Raw genomic sequence first — 17,812 nt, forward strand, 5'->3', positions numbered from 1 at the left:
TGCTTCAATTTCTGAGGAGTTGTGAGTGAACACTTTTCCATTACCAGTGAACATCCCTATTTCTGACCTTTATAGTGGAGGGAAGGTCATTGATGAAGCAACTAAAGACGGTTCGGCCTAAGACACTGCCCTGGCGAAATCCTGTGACGTTGTCCTAAGATGACTGGCCTCCAACAACTACAACAATCTTCCTTTGTGCTCGGTGTGACGCCAACCAGTGGAGAGTTCCCTCCCCACCAACCACCCCCCCCTCCCCCTCCCCACCGCCAATTCCCATTGACTTCAATTTTGCTAGGGCTCCTTGATGCCACATACAGTCAAATTCTGCCTTGATGTCAAGGGCACTAACTCTCACAACACCCCTGGAATTCAGCTGTTCTGTCCATATTTGGACGAAGAATGTAATTGTAATGAGCCTAGCCTTTGCTTTGTTCAGTGCATTTGGCTGCTTCTTGATAATACGTGGAGTCCATTGAATTTGCTGAACCCTGGTATCTGTGATGCTGGGGACCTCAGGAGGATGCCAAGATGGATCGTCCACTCAATATTTCTGGCTAAGCCCAACTAGGTATTCACACCACTTGTTCTCAGCCCAACTCTAATTTTTGGATTCAACTATTCTTTTTTTAATTCAAAGGGGGTGATATTTGCCAAAGACTTTAGGTGCTAAAGAGCCTCTGAAGTGGCCAAGTTGGGATCTTCAGCTACAACACTTGTTTAACCCACATTTAGCGCAAGTCACCATATTGGTAAAGGAGTTGAAGCAAGCACTTGGAACAGCCACACAGAGGAATGCTGAGGGGCTATTTGCCTCTTAAATTGCCTGCTAGTGTTCATTAAAGAAGCTGCACAGCATTTTAGTGACACGTGCTTGAATTAATGCCCTCTCCTAACAGTGACCTGCTGAATAAGAGTAAACAAGACATTGCTGAGGATTTCAAATGCTATATAAAACCATTATCAACTTTCACAGTTCACTTACTGCTGTAGGTTTGAAGAGGACTTTTCAACCACAACAGGAGACTTTCTAGGACAGTTTGTCAAGACTTTACCAACACTCACTCAACATGGGATTAGTATGAATGGGAGGTTGATGGTCGGCACAGACTCGGTGGGCCGAAGGGCCTGTTTCAGTGCTATATCTCTAAATAAATTTTTTAAAAATAAATAAATTTGTTCTGGAAATTCTCTGAAAACGTCACCTATAAAAAGTGAGTGCCAGGATACTTCATCTTATTGAACATCTTATAGGAGTCACCAGGGGAAAGGGCCTGCTTGGTCATCGGCGTCTTGCTAGGGATTACCCCTTGGTCAACAGGAGAATGGGAGGACACGAGAGGCCAGCAAAGCAGCACTAGCTGCTGCAGAAAAGGACAGGAGGGAGAGGAGGACGAGATGGATTCATTCCTGTCTGTGGGTACAGGACATCCCTCCTCTGCCAGAACCCCCAGTGCCTTGTCTGAAAACCGGTGTGCCTGCTCACTCAGCACCTGAATCATCCTGAAACCTGCCGTTGTGTATCAACCAGTACACTCCTCAACTTTAGTGGAAGTGGATGTGTGCAGCCCACACATAATGTTCCATGAAAATTGGTTCTACTGAGTACTTGAGTGCTAAACCTGTTTTAGTACCTCCAGGTTTTTTCAAATTATGGTAATCAGCAATTAGAACCAAAAATGCAGGTTCAAACCAGACTTTCATCAGGCATGTTTTATTAGCACAAAATTCACTAAGCACCTATTTTCAATCTTTCACCAAAATAATCCCAAAAGTATTTGTAGTATTCCATTATTTTTACATATTTTTCTGTTGGAGTCAAATCCAGGTTATTTTCTGAATTGGCCTTTAATAGGGCTATGGAGGCACAGAACACTAAAGTTAAGAGAAAATGACACATAGTAATTGTTTTAGCATCAATATCTCGAAGAGCAAGGTAAATCAAGTCAACTCTAGTTTATTCGCTGTTAGAACTGCCAACTGAATTCTTTGATTGGAGTTTATGCTCAAACAGTTTAGGGAAATTCCAACATCAAATGGTAAAATTAAAATGTGCAATGTTCCTTTAAAAGCTTTACATACATTTGTCTCTTAATATGCATGTGATTCTCCCTGATTCATCACTCAAGTTCCATGGCCAATCAATTCTTTATCTTTGATTATTACAGTTTTAAATTGGGAAAGAAACAGGGTGGTAGGATAGGGTGAGTTTGTTACATGTAAGATTAACTTCAAAGTAAGTGGAAGACCTAACTGAAAGTAGGTATTCTAACTTTCTTTCTCAGGGTGGCACAGTGGTTAGCACCACAGCCTCACAGCTCCTGCGACCTGGGTTCGGTTCTGGGTACTGCCTGTGCAGAGTTTGCAATTTCTCCCTGTGATCACGTGGGTTTCCGCCTGGTGCTCCGGTTTCCTCCCACAGCCAAAGGCTTGCAGGTTGATAGGTAAAATTGGCCATTGTAAATTGTCCCTAGTGTAGGTAGGTGGTAGGGAATATGAGATTAATGTAGGATTAGTATAAATGGGTGGTTGTTGATTGGCACAGACTTGGTGGGCTGAAGGGCCTGTTTCAGTGCTGTATCTCTCTATGACTCTATTTATCTTCTGGTTCTCCACCTTCTAAACCATAGCAGTGCACAGAGAAGAGGTGTGATTTAAAGAATGATGCACCAAACTACAAGTTATCTTTGAAAGACAAATCTAAATAGTAACTTTAGTGAAAGTATGAAAATTATTCTGCTTGGATTCTGTCCAGATGACTCTGCCATTAATCTACAAGTCTGCAGTTCAACACTTCCTAATTTCCAATTACAATTTTTAACAATGAGGTGTGTTCTCCATCCACTTTGCAATTCATGGTTTAACAACCTCATCAATAAAGCCTTTTTCAGATTCTGCTGTGGATTTTGTCCACACCCCTTCAGAATAGGCCCATCACCTCTAAGGAATCAATGAATGAGCAAGTGGCTCCTACAAAGGTGTTTCATATTCTGAAGTTTGAGTCATGTGATGTTGTGATGTTTCTCCATTTCCATACAGTATAAAATCCCCATACGCAGACAACCTCAATCTTTTTTGACAAAGACAGCCTATTGCATTGGCTATGATTACATATTTAAGGAAGCAAATTTCTAAATGAAACATAGTGCAAATAGGAAACAGTTTGAGAAAGAGGATGGAGCAATGTGTGTGAAAGATAAACCACATTCAAAGAATGTAGAACACCTCATTTGCTTCCTCATTTTACCTTCTACATCTGTGAGAAACCTCAGGAAATGTTTCTACGTTAAGGACGCTATATAAATGCAAGCTGTTATGGTTATAATTGTGTATTCATTCATTGATTTTCTGAAAAAACACAATGGTGCAATAAAAGAGGAGTTGGGTTCATTATGAACTGACAATATGGAATGATGTTCTAGACAGAGCATCTCCTTTGGATGTTGCCCTGACGATAGTATTCAGTAAACTATGAAATTTACTGCACAAGGTCACCATAGAAATAGAGTCAAACAGTATTGTCCCACAGGATAGCCATTGCTGAAGCAGGATGTGCTTTTTATCTGGTTAATGTTGATTTCATCATTCATACTATGGATATTCTGTAATTCATCCAGTAATACATTGATTTTAACACCGAATTCAGCATATAACTGGAAGTCTGAGGTTAAAATTACAGACACCATTTAAGAATCCATAGTCTGCAGACCAAATAATATATAGTTGACTTAAACAAAAGTTTAAAATTCAGTAACGAGACATGCTGAAACAAATCGTACTAGGAGTGACTTAAGCGTAAGAAATGTAGGGCTAAAAATTCGATAAGGCCTGTTAACAGTCACGGGGATCATGATATGCATTTAATCCATGCTTCTTGAAAGTAATGCAGGCAGCATGCAAACTTTGTTCTGGCTGCATATTTCCATGATTGTGGCATGCAGCCCAACACTATACACCATGCTGAGTAGCTGTACACTCAGCAAGGGGCCCAAGTTCATGTGAGGCTAGCACCAATTAAAGCTAGTCTGCACTGCTTAAAGCCAACCTGAACCTCTTAAATGGGAGGTGCATTCTGACTGCAGCAGCTCATCACTGGCTGGGACACACTTTCCGACCAGGAAGAAACAAGGTTAATGGCGCAGCTGGCCAGAGGGGTGGCTTCTAGGTTCTCCGATTTAGCACAGAGACCTTAGTGAGGAAGGCTGAAAGGAGAGAGAGTTGATCTATCTGAAGGGTCAGGAGGCCCTCTAGCCGGACACGACGAAGTCAGTGGGAGCACTTAGCCATGGCGATCAATGCCAGGTGTCTGGCCCCAAATACAGTGCTGGAAGAAGTTCAATGACCTCACACGAATCAAATGCCACGTCTTACCAGTGGCACCATCAGCCTCACACACTCCTGCATCACACCCCCATCACTCATCCACCAACAATCTCTAGGAATTACAACTTGTGCCTAACATTCATGTACACCATCTCACCCTCACACATTTCCCAATGCTGCAAGCCTCATACCTGTATCTCACAGCTCCCACATGCTTCCAATGAATCAGCTTTAACAGGCACATCACACCCAAACACATTGCAACACACTCACTGACACTCTTCCATCTCTCTTGCAGTACAAAGTAACAGGAGGCAGCAGCAATGAACTGGCAGGGGACAGGCAGTGCTGCATGCCCTCAACCCCTTGGAGGAGTCAGTACGGTCATTACTAAGGCCATGGCAAGCAGTGTCACTGAACCATCCAGGATGACTGTAAGTTCCTGCCTTATGCACCTACTGAAATCCAACTTTACTCTCGTCCTACAAACTGGTATGATGTACAAGCAGCAGATGATGTGATCATGCACCTATTGCTACCCCCAGCCCCCTCTCTTCCCTCACCCCAACACTTCCCTTTTATATTTATGCTTTCAGACAGTGTCAAACTGCTGCCTGGTCAGCCAGTAGTGTCTGAAGATGAAGGACCAGAGGAAGAGCAGACCTCTGAGCAGGAGGTGCTGTCACCTCATCTTAACTTGCAACCACCAGCTCAGTGCACTGCATGTACTTTAGAGGGTAGTATAGAGGCAGGATCTGTAATTGTCAGCTGGCACAGCTGGGCTGCAGCCAGGTCAGGGGGAAAGGATCACATGAGTGTCAGTGCCCCATAGGGTGAGGTCGGAGATGTGATCTGCTGCAGAGGACTCGGATGGGAACTTCAATGTGACGACGAACAGGAAAAGGCTGATGGGCATGCACACAGAAATGCTTGATGTATTGCTTCGCCTGCCAGAGAACCTCTTGTCAAGGAGAATGGAGGAGTCCAGCTCCAACTTGGCTTCTTGCAGAGCTTGGAGTCAATCCTTTCCAGCATGGAAGTGGTGACAAATTCCAGAACAGCACTTGTGAACCCAGCCATGCTGCAGCATCTGATGGCCAATCTCTCAACTTCCATTGCAGCACAGGCAGAAGTCACGCAATATCTGGCTGCTTGAGTGGCAGCTCAAACTGCTGCTGTCATGGTTCTGCTCAAAGGGGCATGCAGGCCCTCACAGCAGTCTGTGCTCCAGTAGATTACTTGGATTGCTGAGACATCGCCCAGGGGAGTGACTGTGGCTCTGTGGTACACAAATCTGCTGTTCTCTCTCAGGATGACCGCACTCGTGCTCCCAGCACTGTCATTCTGCCAGTGTCCCTGCTGTTGCCTGTCAATGAGCTGGCCCAGACTGCTGTTGCCTGTGCTGAAGTGATGCAGTTCAAACCAGACCCTCATGGCCCAGGGCTGCACAAGGTCATCCTGCAAGGTCATCTGCAGTCTCCCCCACTGAAAGTTAACAATCTTCCACTGGCCATGCAGCAGTCAGTGGGTTAGCACGGTATAGGAGCAATAGGACAGTCAAAGGCACCCAAATGACAGGCACTAAGGGAATGCACAAGGGTGATTAGTTGAGTTTTGTATGGATTATTGAAAGTGTTGTTGGATAAAGTTGGTATGGAATAGTTGCTTTGTGGTGTGTTTTATTTCAGCATTGTAGCTGAGGATTCTGTGACGGTCTGTAAAAGAGGGATGGTGAGGTGGGGAAGTGTTGAGCAATGTGGATTTAGGGAATAATTCAGAGGAACTGGAGCCTGATGAGATGCTCACATACAGCCCATCCAGAGCACTGATGTGCTGGCTTGTTTCCTCCTCATCTTCCTCCTCCTCCTGAGGTGGCTATCAAAGCCCTGGTGGCAAGGGCTGCTCTCTCATGATGGCCAAGTTCTAGAGCAGACTACCATGAATTGGAAGACATGCTCTGGCAAGTACTGGAGGGCTCCCTCAAGCAGTCCAGGCAGTGAAACCATTGCTTTAGGTTTCCAATTGTCTGCACCATAATGTTCCAGGTCACAGCATGGCTCTCATTGTGGGAGCGCTGTCCACTGTGTAGATGAACCACCAGCCATGTGTACGACAGGTAGCCCTGGTCACCAAACAACCACCCTATGGTTTGACATGTTAGCTCAAAGATGGCTGGAATGGCCCATAGGCATCATAACTGCTGCCAGGATGGTAGGAATTCACAAATATGTTGGTCTATGCAGGGTCACACAATGACTGCAAGCTCAGTGAGTGGTACCCCTTGCAGTTTCAGTACATCTCTCCATTGAAATATGACACCCGCAAGACCACATGCATGCAGTCCATGGCTCGCTGCATCACAGAGAAGCTCACTACCCTGGCAAAACCACATGCCTGCTCCTCCTGCTTCTCTCTGCTTAGGGAGAAGACAATGAAGCCCTCTCTACTTATGTACAGAGCCTCTAGGACCTCTTGGGTGCAACAATGGACGGCGAACTATGATATAGAATCAATGGTTACAGCACAAAGGAGACCATTCTTCCCATCGAGCCAATGCCAACTCTCTGGAAGAGCAATTCAGCTAGCCCCGCACCCACCCTTTCCCTGTAGCCCTGCAAATTTTTTCTCTTCAAATAATTATCCAATTCCCTTTTGAAAGCCACAACTGAATCTGCTTCCATCATCCTCTTAGGCAGTGCATTCCAGATCCTAACCACTCGCTGCACTAGTTTTTTCCCTATGTCGCTCTTGGTTCTTCTACCATTCACCTTAAATCAGTATCCTCTGGTTCTTGACCCTTCTCCCTATGTATCTTTTTGTATTCTTATCTACCAAATAGTAGCCAGAGTATTACTTGTAATGGCTTCTCTTATTGCTTCCATACCATTACCTCTGGTGTCCCCCCAAGGATCAATCCTTGGTCCCCTCTTATTTCTCGTTTACATGCTACCTCTTGGTAACATCATTTGAAAGCAAAGCGATAGTTTTCACATGTACGCTGACAACACCCAACTCTACCTCATCACCACCTCTCTCTACTCCTCCACTGTTGCAAAATTATCAGACTGCTTATTTGACATCCAGTGCTAGATGAGCAGAAATTTCCTCCAATTAAATATTGGGAAGACCGAAGCTGTTGTTTTCGGTCCCTCCTCCAAACGCCGTTCCCTAGCTACCGACTCCACCCTCTCCCTGGCAATAGTTTGAGATTAAACCAGACTGTTCGCAATCTTGTGTCATATTTGACCTCGAGATGAGCTTCTGACCACATATTCGCGCCATCACTAAGATGGCTATTTCTGCCTTCGTTACCTCAAGACTTGACTATTCCAATGCACTCCTGGCTGGTCTCCCACATTCTACCCTCCCTAAACTTGAGGTCATCCAAAACTCTGCTGCCCTTGTCCTAACTCCCATCATGTCCCGTTCCCCTATCACCCCTGTGCTCGCTGACCTACATTGGCTCCCGTTCAAGCAACATGTCGATTTTAAAATTCTCATCCTTGTTTTCAAATTCCTCCATAGCCTCATCGTTCCCTATCTTTGACCAATCTTTTGGTCATTTCACCCAATATATCCTTATATGGCTCAGTGTCATACTTTGTTTTATAATGCTGCTGTGAAGCACCTTGGGATATTTTATTATGTTAAAGGCACTATTTAATATTTGTTATCTACTCTATCCAGACACTTCATGATTTTGAACGCCTCTATCAAATCTTCTCTCAACCTTCTCTTCTCTAAGGAGAAGAACCCCAGCTTCACCAATCTATCTATATAACTGAAGTCACCTCATCCCTAAAACCATTCGCGTAAGGTGCCCAATACATCAGTTGAGGCCGAACCAGTATTTTATATAGGTTCATCATAACTTTGTTGCTTTTGTACTCTATGCCTCACTTTTATAAAGTCCAGGATCGTATGCCTTTTTAACCACTTTCTCAACCTGCCCTGCCACCTTCAATGATTTGTGCACATATACCCCCAGGTCTCTCTGTTCCTGCACCTCCTTTAGAATTGTACCCATTATTTTATATTGCCTCTCATCGTTCTTCCTACCAAAATGTATCACTTCACACTTCTTAGCATTAAATTACATCAGCTTATGTCCTCTTGATGTCTATCAATATCTTCCTTACAGTTCACAATACTTGCAAGTTTGTGTTACCTGCAAATATTGAAATTGCCCCCTGTACATCAAAGTCTAAGTCATTTATATCGAGAAAAACAGTGGACTTAGTACCAACCACTGCCGAACCCCAATCCATACCTTCCTGCAGTCTGAAAAGCAACCAAACACCTGTCATTCAGCCAACTTTGTATCCATGCAGCCATTCTCCCTTTTATTTCATGGGCTTCAACATTTCTGGCAAAGCTGTTTTTTGACACTTTATCTAATGCCTTTTGGAAGTCCATGCACACCATGTCAACCGCATTACCGTCATCAACCCTCTCTGTTACCTCATCAATAAACTCAATCAAATTAGTTAAACAGATTTGCCTTTAAAAAATAAGTGCTGGCTTTTCTTAATTAATTTACACTTGTCCCAGTGACTGTTAATTTTGACTTGGATTATCGTTTCTAAAAACTTTCCCACCACCAAGATGACTGGCCTGCAGTTGCTGGATTTATCCATACACCCTTTTTGAACAAGGCTGTAGCATTTGCAATTCTCCAGTTCTCTGGTACGATCCCTGTAACTAAGAAGGATTGGAAGATTATGGCCAGTAGCTTTGCTGTTTCCGCCCTTACTTCTTTCAGCATCTTTGGATACATCCCATTCTGTCCTGGTGACTTATCCACTTTAAGTACAGCCAGCCTTTCTAATACCTCCATTTTATAAAGTTCTAGCCCATCCAGTATCTCAATTACCTCCTCCTTCACTATGACTTTGGCAGCATTTCTTCCTCAGTAAAGGCAGATGCAAAGTGCTCATTTAGTATTTCAGCCATGTCCTCTTCCACCCCCCCCCCCACCCCGCCCCACCATGTATAGATTTCCTTTTTGGTCCCTAATTGTCCCCATCCCTCCTCTTACTACCTTTTTACTATTTATATGCCTATTGAACACAAAAGTCCGAGTGTATCAGGCCTGCGTCCTCATTACCGTGCTCTATGGCAGCGAGGGCTGGACAACGTATGTCAGCCAAGAGCGACGTCTCAATTCATTCCATCTTCGCTGCCTCCGGAGAATACTTGGCATCAGGTGGCAGGACCGTATCTCCAACACAGAAGTCCTCGAGGTGGCCAACATCCCCAGCTTATACACACTACTGAGTCAGTGGCGCTTGAGTTGGCTTGGCCATGTGAGCCGTATGGAAGATGGCAGGATCCCCAAAGACACATTGTACAGCGAGCTCGCCACTGGTATCAGACCCACCGGCCGACCATGTCTCCGCTTTAAAGACGTCTGCAAACGCGACATGAAGTCCTGTGACATTGATCACAAGTCGTGGGAGTCAGTTGCCAGCGTTCGCCAGAGCTGGCGGGCAGCCATAAAGGCGGGGCTAAAGTGTGGCGAGTCGAAGAGACTTAGCAGTTGGCAGAAAAAAAGACAGAAGCGCAAGGGGGGAGCCAACTGTGTAACAGCCCCGACAAACAAATTTTTCTGCAGCACCTGTGGAAGAGCCTGTCACTCTAGAATTGGCCTTTATAGCCACTCTAGGCGCTGCTCCACACACCACTGACCACCTCCAGGCGCTTACCCATTGTCTCTCGAGATAAGGAGGCCAAAGAAGAAGATGCCTATTGAAAACTTTTGGATTATGTTAATGATCATCTCTTCTCATACTCTCTCTTTGCCTCTCTTATTTCCTTTTCCACTGCTCATCTGAACATTCTATATTCACTCCGGTTCTCACTTGTAGTATCAACCTAACATTGGTCATATGCCCCCTCTTTCTGCTTCATCTTACTCTCTATCTCTCTCATCATCCAGGGAGCTCAGGCTTTGGTTTCCCCTCCTTTCCCCTTTGTGGGAATGTAGCTCGACTGTACCCGAACCATCTCCTCATTAAAGGCAGCCCGTCGCTCTGTTACTGTTCTTCAGTTTCATTCGCAACTCCTCAGCTACTCAAGCAGTCCATTCCCTCTTGGACAGCTTCAGGCATGGGCTGAAAGGTGTATTGGATATATACTCTGACCAAATTAAGATATAGATTTTGTACAAACAAATGATTCAATTTCTAAATGATGAATTAATGGTAAACAGTGTAGCAGTGTATGATCCATTTTTCTACATTTCTTAATATAAAAAATGAATACATTTGATTTATATTAGAAATCTCTGTCAGATACTTTTAAAACTGATTGTTGATTGACCGAATGTCGCAAAGTGGCACATTCCAAGGTCCAGAACTACGTGCTGAGGGATGCACTAAAGCTTGGGGCAGCCGCGGCAAAGGCTCAATGGAGAAAGACCACTGTGTAAGGTCCCCCCACCAAGGTGAACTGAGGGGCTGGATCCATGGGAAACCCTTTGAACTGTATCCAGAAAATATTTGTTTGTTGTAAAATGAACATGGCATGTAAAATAAAATGGAAGGGTTGAGTTAATTGAATCAGTGAGCAGTTCCATTGTTTCTCTTATTCAACTGTCTTTTGGAATGCAAATGTGCAGCCATGTTTCCAGCCACTGTCCTTTTCGAATGCAAATCTGGCTTCAAGTCGTTACTTAGGTTATTTAGTGCAGCCCAAACTCTAACCTTTCACAAGGCTGTGGACCGCTACTGTTTATGTTTGAATGAAAGCACAGCCTCTTCATCAGCATTGAATATTGCCATATAAAAAACATTTCTTCCCAAATGGTTGAGAGTAGTACTTAATTTTCTCTTTTATCTGCTTTGTGCAGGTTTCTATTTCTCTGGTTTGTTTCTGGAAGGGAAAAGAACAGAACATTGGAAACTGTTATTAAGACAATATTACCAATATAAATTTTAAAGTTCAGCTTTATTCCAAAATTATAGTTTTTAAGGCTAATCATTTCTCTTTGATTTTAGCATTTTGATTCTGGTTACAGATTTGTGCTGTCCTTAAGATCACAGTTTTGCCAGCAGGGAATGCCAACAAGGGCAGCAGTTCTACTGCAATTTTCTATGCACCTTCAATTGTAACGCTGTCCCAGTCTGTGTGTAACAGGGACCCACCTTTCATTAGAGTCATACAGCACTGAAACAGGTCCTTCGGCTCACCGAGTCTGTGCTAACCATCAGCCATCCCTTTATACTAATCCTACATTAACCCCATATTCCCTACCACATCCCCACCTTCCCTCAATTCTCCTACCACCTACCTACACTAGGGGCAATTTACAATAGCCAATTTACCTATCACCCTGCAAGTCTTTGGCTGTGGGAGGAAACCGGAGCACCTGCTGGAAACCCACACAGTCATAGGGAGAACTTGCAAACTCTGCACAGGCAGTACCCAGAACTGAACCCAGGTCGCTGGAGCTGCGGTGCTAACCACTGCGCCACTATGCCACCCCAAAAAGCTTATAAAAACAAATAAGAAGTAACTTACCTTGTACACAAGATACATGCACAGAACAGAAAGCACACACACTGCCGTTACAATGGACAACATTTTAATCATGGTTATTCTTGTAGACTGGTTGGAATCATCTGTACAAAAAAAAACACACACAATCAGCCATCCTCGTATCTAAAACCATGCAGCATCCGCACACATTTAGATATGTTCATAACTCATGCACAGAAGATCATTTTATTTTCAGTGGTTTAATAATTGATTGATTTATATAGGCCTCAAGTTCCTCAGAACCATAGAGTCATAAAGTTATACAACATAGAAACAGGCCCTTCGGCCCATTGTGTCTGTGCCGGCCATCAAGTACATTACTATTCTAATCCCATTTTCCAGCACTTGGCCCATAGCCTTGTATGCTATGGTGTTTCAAGTGCTCATCTAAATACTTCTTAAATGTGGTGAGGGTTCCTGCCTCTACCACCTCTTCAGGCAGTGCGCTCTAGATTCCAACCACCCTCAAATCCCCTCTAAACCTCCTGCCCCTTACCTTAAAGCTATGCCCCCTGGTTATTGATCCCTCCGCTAAGAGAAAAAGTTTCTTTCTATCTAACCTATCAATGCCCCTCATAATTTTGTATATCTCAATCATGTCCCCCCTCAGCCTTCTCTGCTCTAAGGAAAACAACCCTAGCCTTTTCAGTCTCTCTTCATAGCTGAAACGCTCCAGCCCAGGCAACATCCTGGTGAATCTCCTCTGCACCCTCTCCAGTGCAATCACATCCTTCCTATACTGTGGTGCCCAGATCTGTACAGAGTACTCCAGCTGTGACCTAACTAGCATTTTATACAGCTCCATCATAACCTCCCTGCTCTTATATTCTATGCTTCGGCTAATAAAGGCAAGTATCCCATATGCCTTCCTAACCATCTAATCTACCTGTGCTGCTGCCTTCAGTGAGCTATGGACAAGTACACCAAGATCCCTCTGACCTTCTGTACTTCCAAGGGTCCTACCATCCATTGTATATTCCCTTGCCTTGTTAGTCCTCCCAAAATGCATCACCTCACACTTCTCAGGATTAAATTCCATTTGCCACTGCTCCACCCATCTTACCAGACCATCTTTATCGTCCTGTAAACTAAGGCTTTCCTCCTCACTATTTACGACACCACCAATTTTCGTGTCATCTGCAAACTTACTTATCATACCTCCTATATTCACATCTAAATCATTAATGTACACTACAAACAGCAAGAGTCCCAGCACCGATCCCTGTAGTACACCACTGGTCACAGGCTTCCACTCGCAAAAACAACCCTTGACCATCACCCTCTGCCTCATGTCACTAAGCCAATTTTGGATCCACTTTGCCAAATTGCCCTGGATCCCATGGGCTCTTACCTTCTTAACCAATCTCCCATGCGGTATCTTATCAAAAGCCTTACTGAGGTCCATGTAGACTACATCAACTGCTTTACCCTCATCTACACCTCTAGTTACCGTCTCGAAAAATTCAATCAAGTCAGGTAGACATGATCTCCCCCTGACAAAGCCAAGCTGACTATCCCCGATTAGTCCCTGCCTCTCCAAGTGGAGATTAATCCTGTCCCTCAGAATTTTTTCCAATATTTTCCCAACCACTGATGTTAGACTCACTGGCCTGTAATTACCTGGTTTATCCCTGCTACCCTTCTTGAATAATGGCACCACATTCACTGTCCTCCAGTCCTCTGGTACCTCTCCTGTGGCCAGAGAGGATCTGAAAATTTGTGTCAGAGCCCCTGCTATCTCCTCCCTTGCCTCTCATAATAGCCTGGGATACATCTCATCTGGGCCTGGGGATTTATCCACTTTTAAGCCCACTAAAACAGCTAATACTTCTTCCCTTTCAATGCTAATATGTTCAAGTATATCACAATCCCCCTCCCTGATCTCTACACCTACATTGTGAACAGAGATGCAAAGTAATCATTTAAAACCTCATCTATGTCCTCTGGCTCCACACAAAGATTGCCACTTTGGTCCCTAATGGGCCCCACTCTTTCCCTAGTTATCCTCTTGCCCTTAATATACTTATAAAACACCTTAGGATTTTCCTTTACCTTGCCTGCCAGTGTTTTTTCATGTCCCCTCTTCACTCTCCTAATTACTTTATTTAGTACCCCCCTATACTTTCTATACTCCTCGAATGCCTCCGCTGTTTTCAGCGCTCCGAATCTGCCATAAGCCACCTTTTTTTCCCTGATCCAATCCTCTATATCCCTTGACATCCAGGGTTCCCTGGACTTGTTGGTCCTACCCTTCACCTTAACAGGTACATGTTGGCTCTGAACCCTTACTATTTCCTCTTTGAATGACTCCCACTGGTCTGATGTAGACTTTCCTACAAGTAGCTGCTCCCAGTCCACTCTGGCCAGATCCTGTTTTATCATATTGAAATCAGCCTTCCCCCAATTCAGTACCTTTATTTCTGGCCCGTCTTTGTCCTTTTCCATAACTACTTAAATCTTACAGAGTTATGGTCACTATCCCCAAAATGCTCCCCCACTGACATTTTTACCACTTGTCCAGCTTCATTCCCTAGGATTAGGTCCAGTACTGCCCTTCTCTTGTCGGACTTTCTACGTACTGGCTCAAAAGGCTCTCCAGTATGCATTTTAAGAATTCTGCCCCCTTTAAGCCTTTTACACTAAGACTATCCCAGTTGATATTAGGTAAGTTGAAATCCCCTACGATTATTACACTATTATTTTTACACCTCTCTGAGATTTGCCTACATATCTGCCCCTCTATCTCTCCCTGACTGTTTGAAGGCCTGTAGTACACTCCCAGCCAAGTGATTTCCCCCTTTTTGTTTTAAAGTTCTACCCATATGGCTTCATTTGAAGAACCTTCTAAGATATCATCCCTCCTTACTGCAGTAATTGACTCCTTGGTCAACAGTGCAATGCCACCTCCTCTTTTATCCCCTCCCCTGTCACACCTGAAGATTCTATACCCTGGAATATTGAGCTGCCAGTCCTGCCCCTCCCTCAACCATATCTCTGTTATAGCAACAATATCATAATCCCATGTGCTAATCAATGCCCTCAATTCATCCTTCTCAAGTTTTATTCTCAATCTTCACTGAAATAGCTGATCTCAGCTTGGAAATGATGCCTCTGGAGTAAGCTGTGAACGCACAACGTTCTGACTTCAAGGCAACAGTGCTACCACTAAGCCACAGAGTGGACATCAGGTGAGGATAAGATTGGCCTTGGCTGAGTTGCCACCCCACCTATTGGTTGAACTACTTGACAGTGTAACCAGTGTAAGTCAAACATGAATAATGGCCATATGGGCGAGGTATCATAGAATCACAGAATGTTACAGCACAGAAGGAGCCCATTCAGCCCATGGTGTCTGTGCTGGATCTCTACAAGACCAACTTAGCTAGACACACTCCACAGCTCTGCAGAAAATTTTCTCCTTAGTTGCTTATCCAATTCCTTATTGAAAACCATGACTGAATCTGTCTCCACCATGCTCTCAGGCAGTGCATTCCAGATAGTAACCCCTCGATGTATAAAAGTTTTTTCTCATGTCACCATTGGTTCTTTTGCCATTCATCTTGAATTGGTGTCCTCTGGTTCATCACCTTTCCGCCAATGGGAATAGTTTCCCCCATCTACTCTATCTAGACCCTTTGTGATTTTGAACACCGCTATCAAATCTCCTCTCAACCTTCTCTTCTCTGAGGAAAACAACCTCAGCTTTTCCAATCTATCCATGTAACTGAAGTCCCTCATCCCTGGAACCATTCATGTAAATCTTTTCTGCACCCTCTGTAAAGCCTTCACATTCCTTCCTAAAGAGCAATTGAGGTCATAAAATCATTAACGCACAGAAGGAGCCACTCATTCCATCAAGTCCACACTGGATTTCGTGGAGCATTCCAGTCACTCCTATTCCCTGCTTTATCCCTGTAGCCGTGCAATCTTATCTCCCTCAAGTGTCCATCCAATTTCCTTTTGAAATCATTAATCATCTCCACTTCCACCACGCGCGTAGGCAGAAAGTTCCAGGTCATTACCACTAGCTGTGTAAAAAAGTGCTTCCTCACATTCCTCCGCATCTCTTGCCCAAAACCTTAAATCTGTGCTCCTTAGTCTTTGTACCACAAGCTAATAAGAATAGCTATTCTTCATCCACCAGTCATAATCATGTGCACCTCCATCAAATCTCCCCTCAATCTCCTTTGCCCCAAGGAGAACAACCCCAGCTTCTCCAGCCTAACCTTGTAGCTAAAAACCCTCATCCCTGGAACCATTCTGGTAAATTTCCTTTGCACCCTCTCAAGCACCCTCACATCCTTGCTAATGTGTGGTGATGAGAACTGGATGCAATACTCTAGTTGTGGCATAACCAGTGCTTTATAAAGGTTCAGCATAACTTCCCTATTTTTGTACTTAGTACCTCTGTTTATGAAACCCACAATTTATTTTTATTCTTTTCATTAGATGTGAGCGTCGCTGACAGGGCAGCATTTGTTGCCCATCTCTAATTGCCTTTGAACTGGGTGGATTGCTAGGCCATTTCAAAGGGCAGTTAAGAATCAATCACATTGCTGTAAGCCAGACCAGGTAAGGACAGCAGATTTCCTTCCCTAAAGAACATTAGTGAACCAGATGGGTTTTTACAGCAATTGCGATAGGTTCATGGTACCATTAACCGAGACTAGCTTTCAATTCCAGATTTTTAATAATTAAATTGAATTTAAATCCCACCAGTTGCTGTGGTGGGATTTGAATCTATGACCGCAGAGAATTAGCCTGGGCCTCTGGTTTGCTAGTCCAGTGACATTACCACTACGCCACCGTTTCCCCATTTGATTTGCTAACTACTCTTTCAATATGTCCTGCCACCTTCAAGGGTCTGTGCACACAGACCCCAAGGTCCCTCTGTCTCTGCACACTCTTTAGAACTGTGCCACTAAATCTATATTGTCTTTCCCCATCTCTTCAGCCAAAATGCCTCACCTCACACTTCTCTATATTAAATTCCATCTGTCACTTGTCTGCCCATTCAGCTAGCCTACCTATGACCTGTTGCAGTGCACTTGTGTCATCCTCACTGTTTGCCACACCTCCAAATTTGATCAAACCAGTATTTATAAAGGTTCATCATAACTTCCTTGTTTCTATGCTCCATGCCTTGATTTATAAAGCCCAGGATCTCATATGTCTTTTTAACGCCTTTCTCAACCTGTCCTGCCACCTTCAACAATTTGTGCTCATATACCCCCAGGTCTCTCTGTTCCTCCACCCCCTTTCAGAATTGTACCCTTTATTTTATATTGCCTCACCTCATTCTTCAATCAAAATGTATCACTTCACACTAAATTAAATTTCTTCTGCCATGTGGTCGCCCATTCCACCAGCCTGTATTTAACCTCTTGACGTCTATCATTATTTTCCTCAGAATTCACAATACTTCCAACTTTTATGTAATTCGCAAATTTTGTAATTGTGCCCTGTACAGCCAAGTCTAGGTCATTAATATAGATCAAGAAAAGCAGTGGTCTTAATACCAACCCCTGGAAAACCCATTCCATACCTTACTTCAGTCCTAAAAACAACCGTCCAGCACCTCCTCCCTTCTCACCATCCACGGCCTCAAACACTGCTTTCAAGTGAAACAGCAATTTACTCGTCCTTCTTTCAATTTAGTATACTGTATTCGTGCTCATAATATGGTCTCCTCTACATTGAGGAGACCAAGCACAGTTGGGTGACTTCTTTGTGGAACACCTCCGCTCAGACCATAAGCGCGACCGTGAGCTTCCTGTCACTTCTCATTTCAATTCTCCACCTTGCTCCCACTCTGTCCTTGGCCTGCTACAGTGTTCCAATGCAGCTCAATGCAAGCTCGAGAAACAGCATCTCATCTTTCGACTGGGCACTTCGCAGCCTTCTGGATTCAACATTGAGTTCAATAACTTTAGATTATAACCTTTGCCCCCAT

The 17,812-nt window shown here is 44.0% G+C and overlaps 1 protein-coding gene across 2 annotated transcripts in view; it reads right to left on the reverse strand.

Moving 5' to 3' along the window:
- Positions 1 to 3,538: 3,538 nt before the first annotated feature.
- LOC137384207 (CD83 antigen-like) overlaps positions 3,539 to 17,812 on the reverse strand; it is a 30,847-nt gene continuing 16,573 nt past the window's right edge. For both annotated transcript variants that reach the window (XM_068057885.1, XM_068057874.1), the window contains exons 4-5: positions 11,842 to 11,942; positions 3,539 to 11,193 (exon numbers count right to left, since the gene is read on the reverse strand). In XM_068057885.1, the coding sequence (XP_067913986.1) occupies positions 11,083 to 11,193; positions 11,842 to 11,942 (212 nt within the window). In that variant the 3' untranslated portion in view covers positions 3,539 to 11,082. The remainder of the gene's footprint in view (positions 11,194 to 11,841; positions 11,943 to 17,812) is intronic.

This window comes from Heterodontus francisci, chromosome 2 (genome assembly GCF_036365525.1).
Source record: "Heterodontus francisci isolate sHetFra1 chromosome 2, sHetFra1.hap1, whole genome shotgun sequence".
In the NCBI taxonomy this organism is placed as follows: Eukaryota; Metazoa; Chordata; class Chondrichthyes; order Heterodontiformes; family Heterodontidae; genus Heterodontus; species Heterodontus francisci.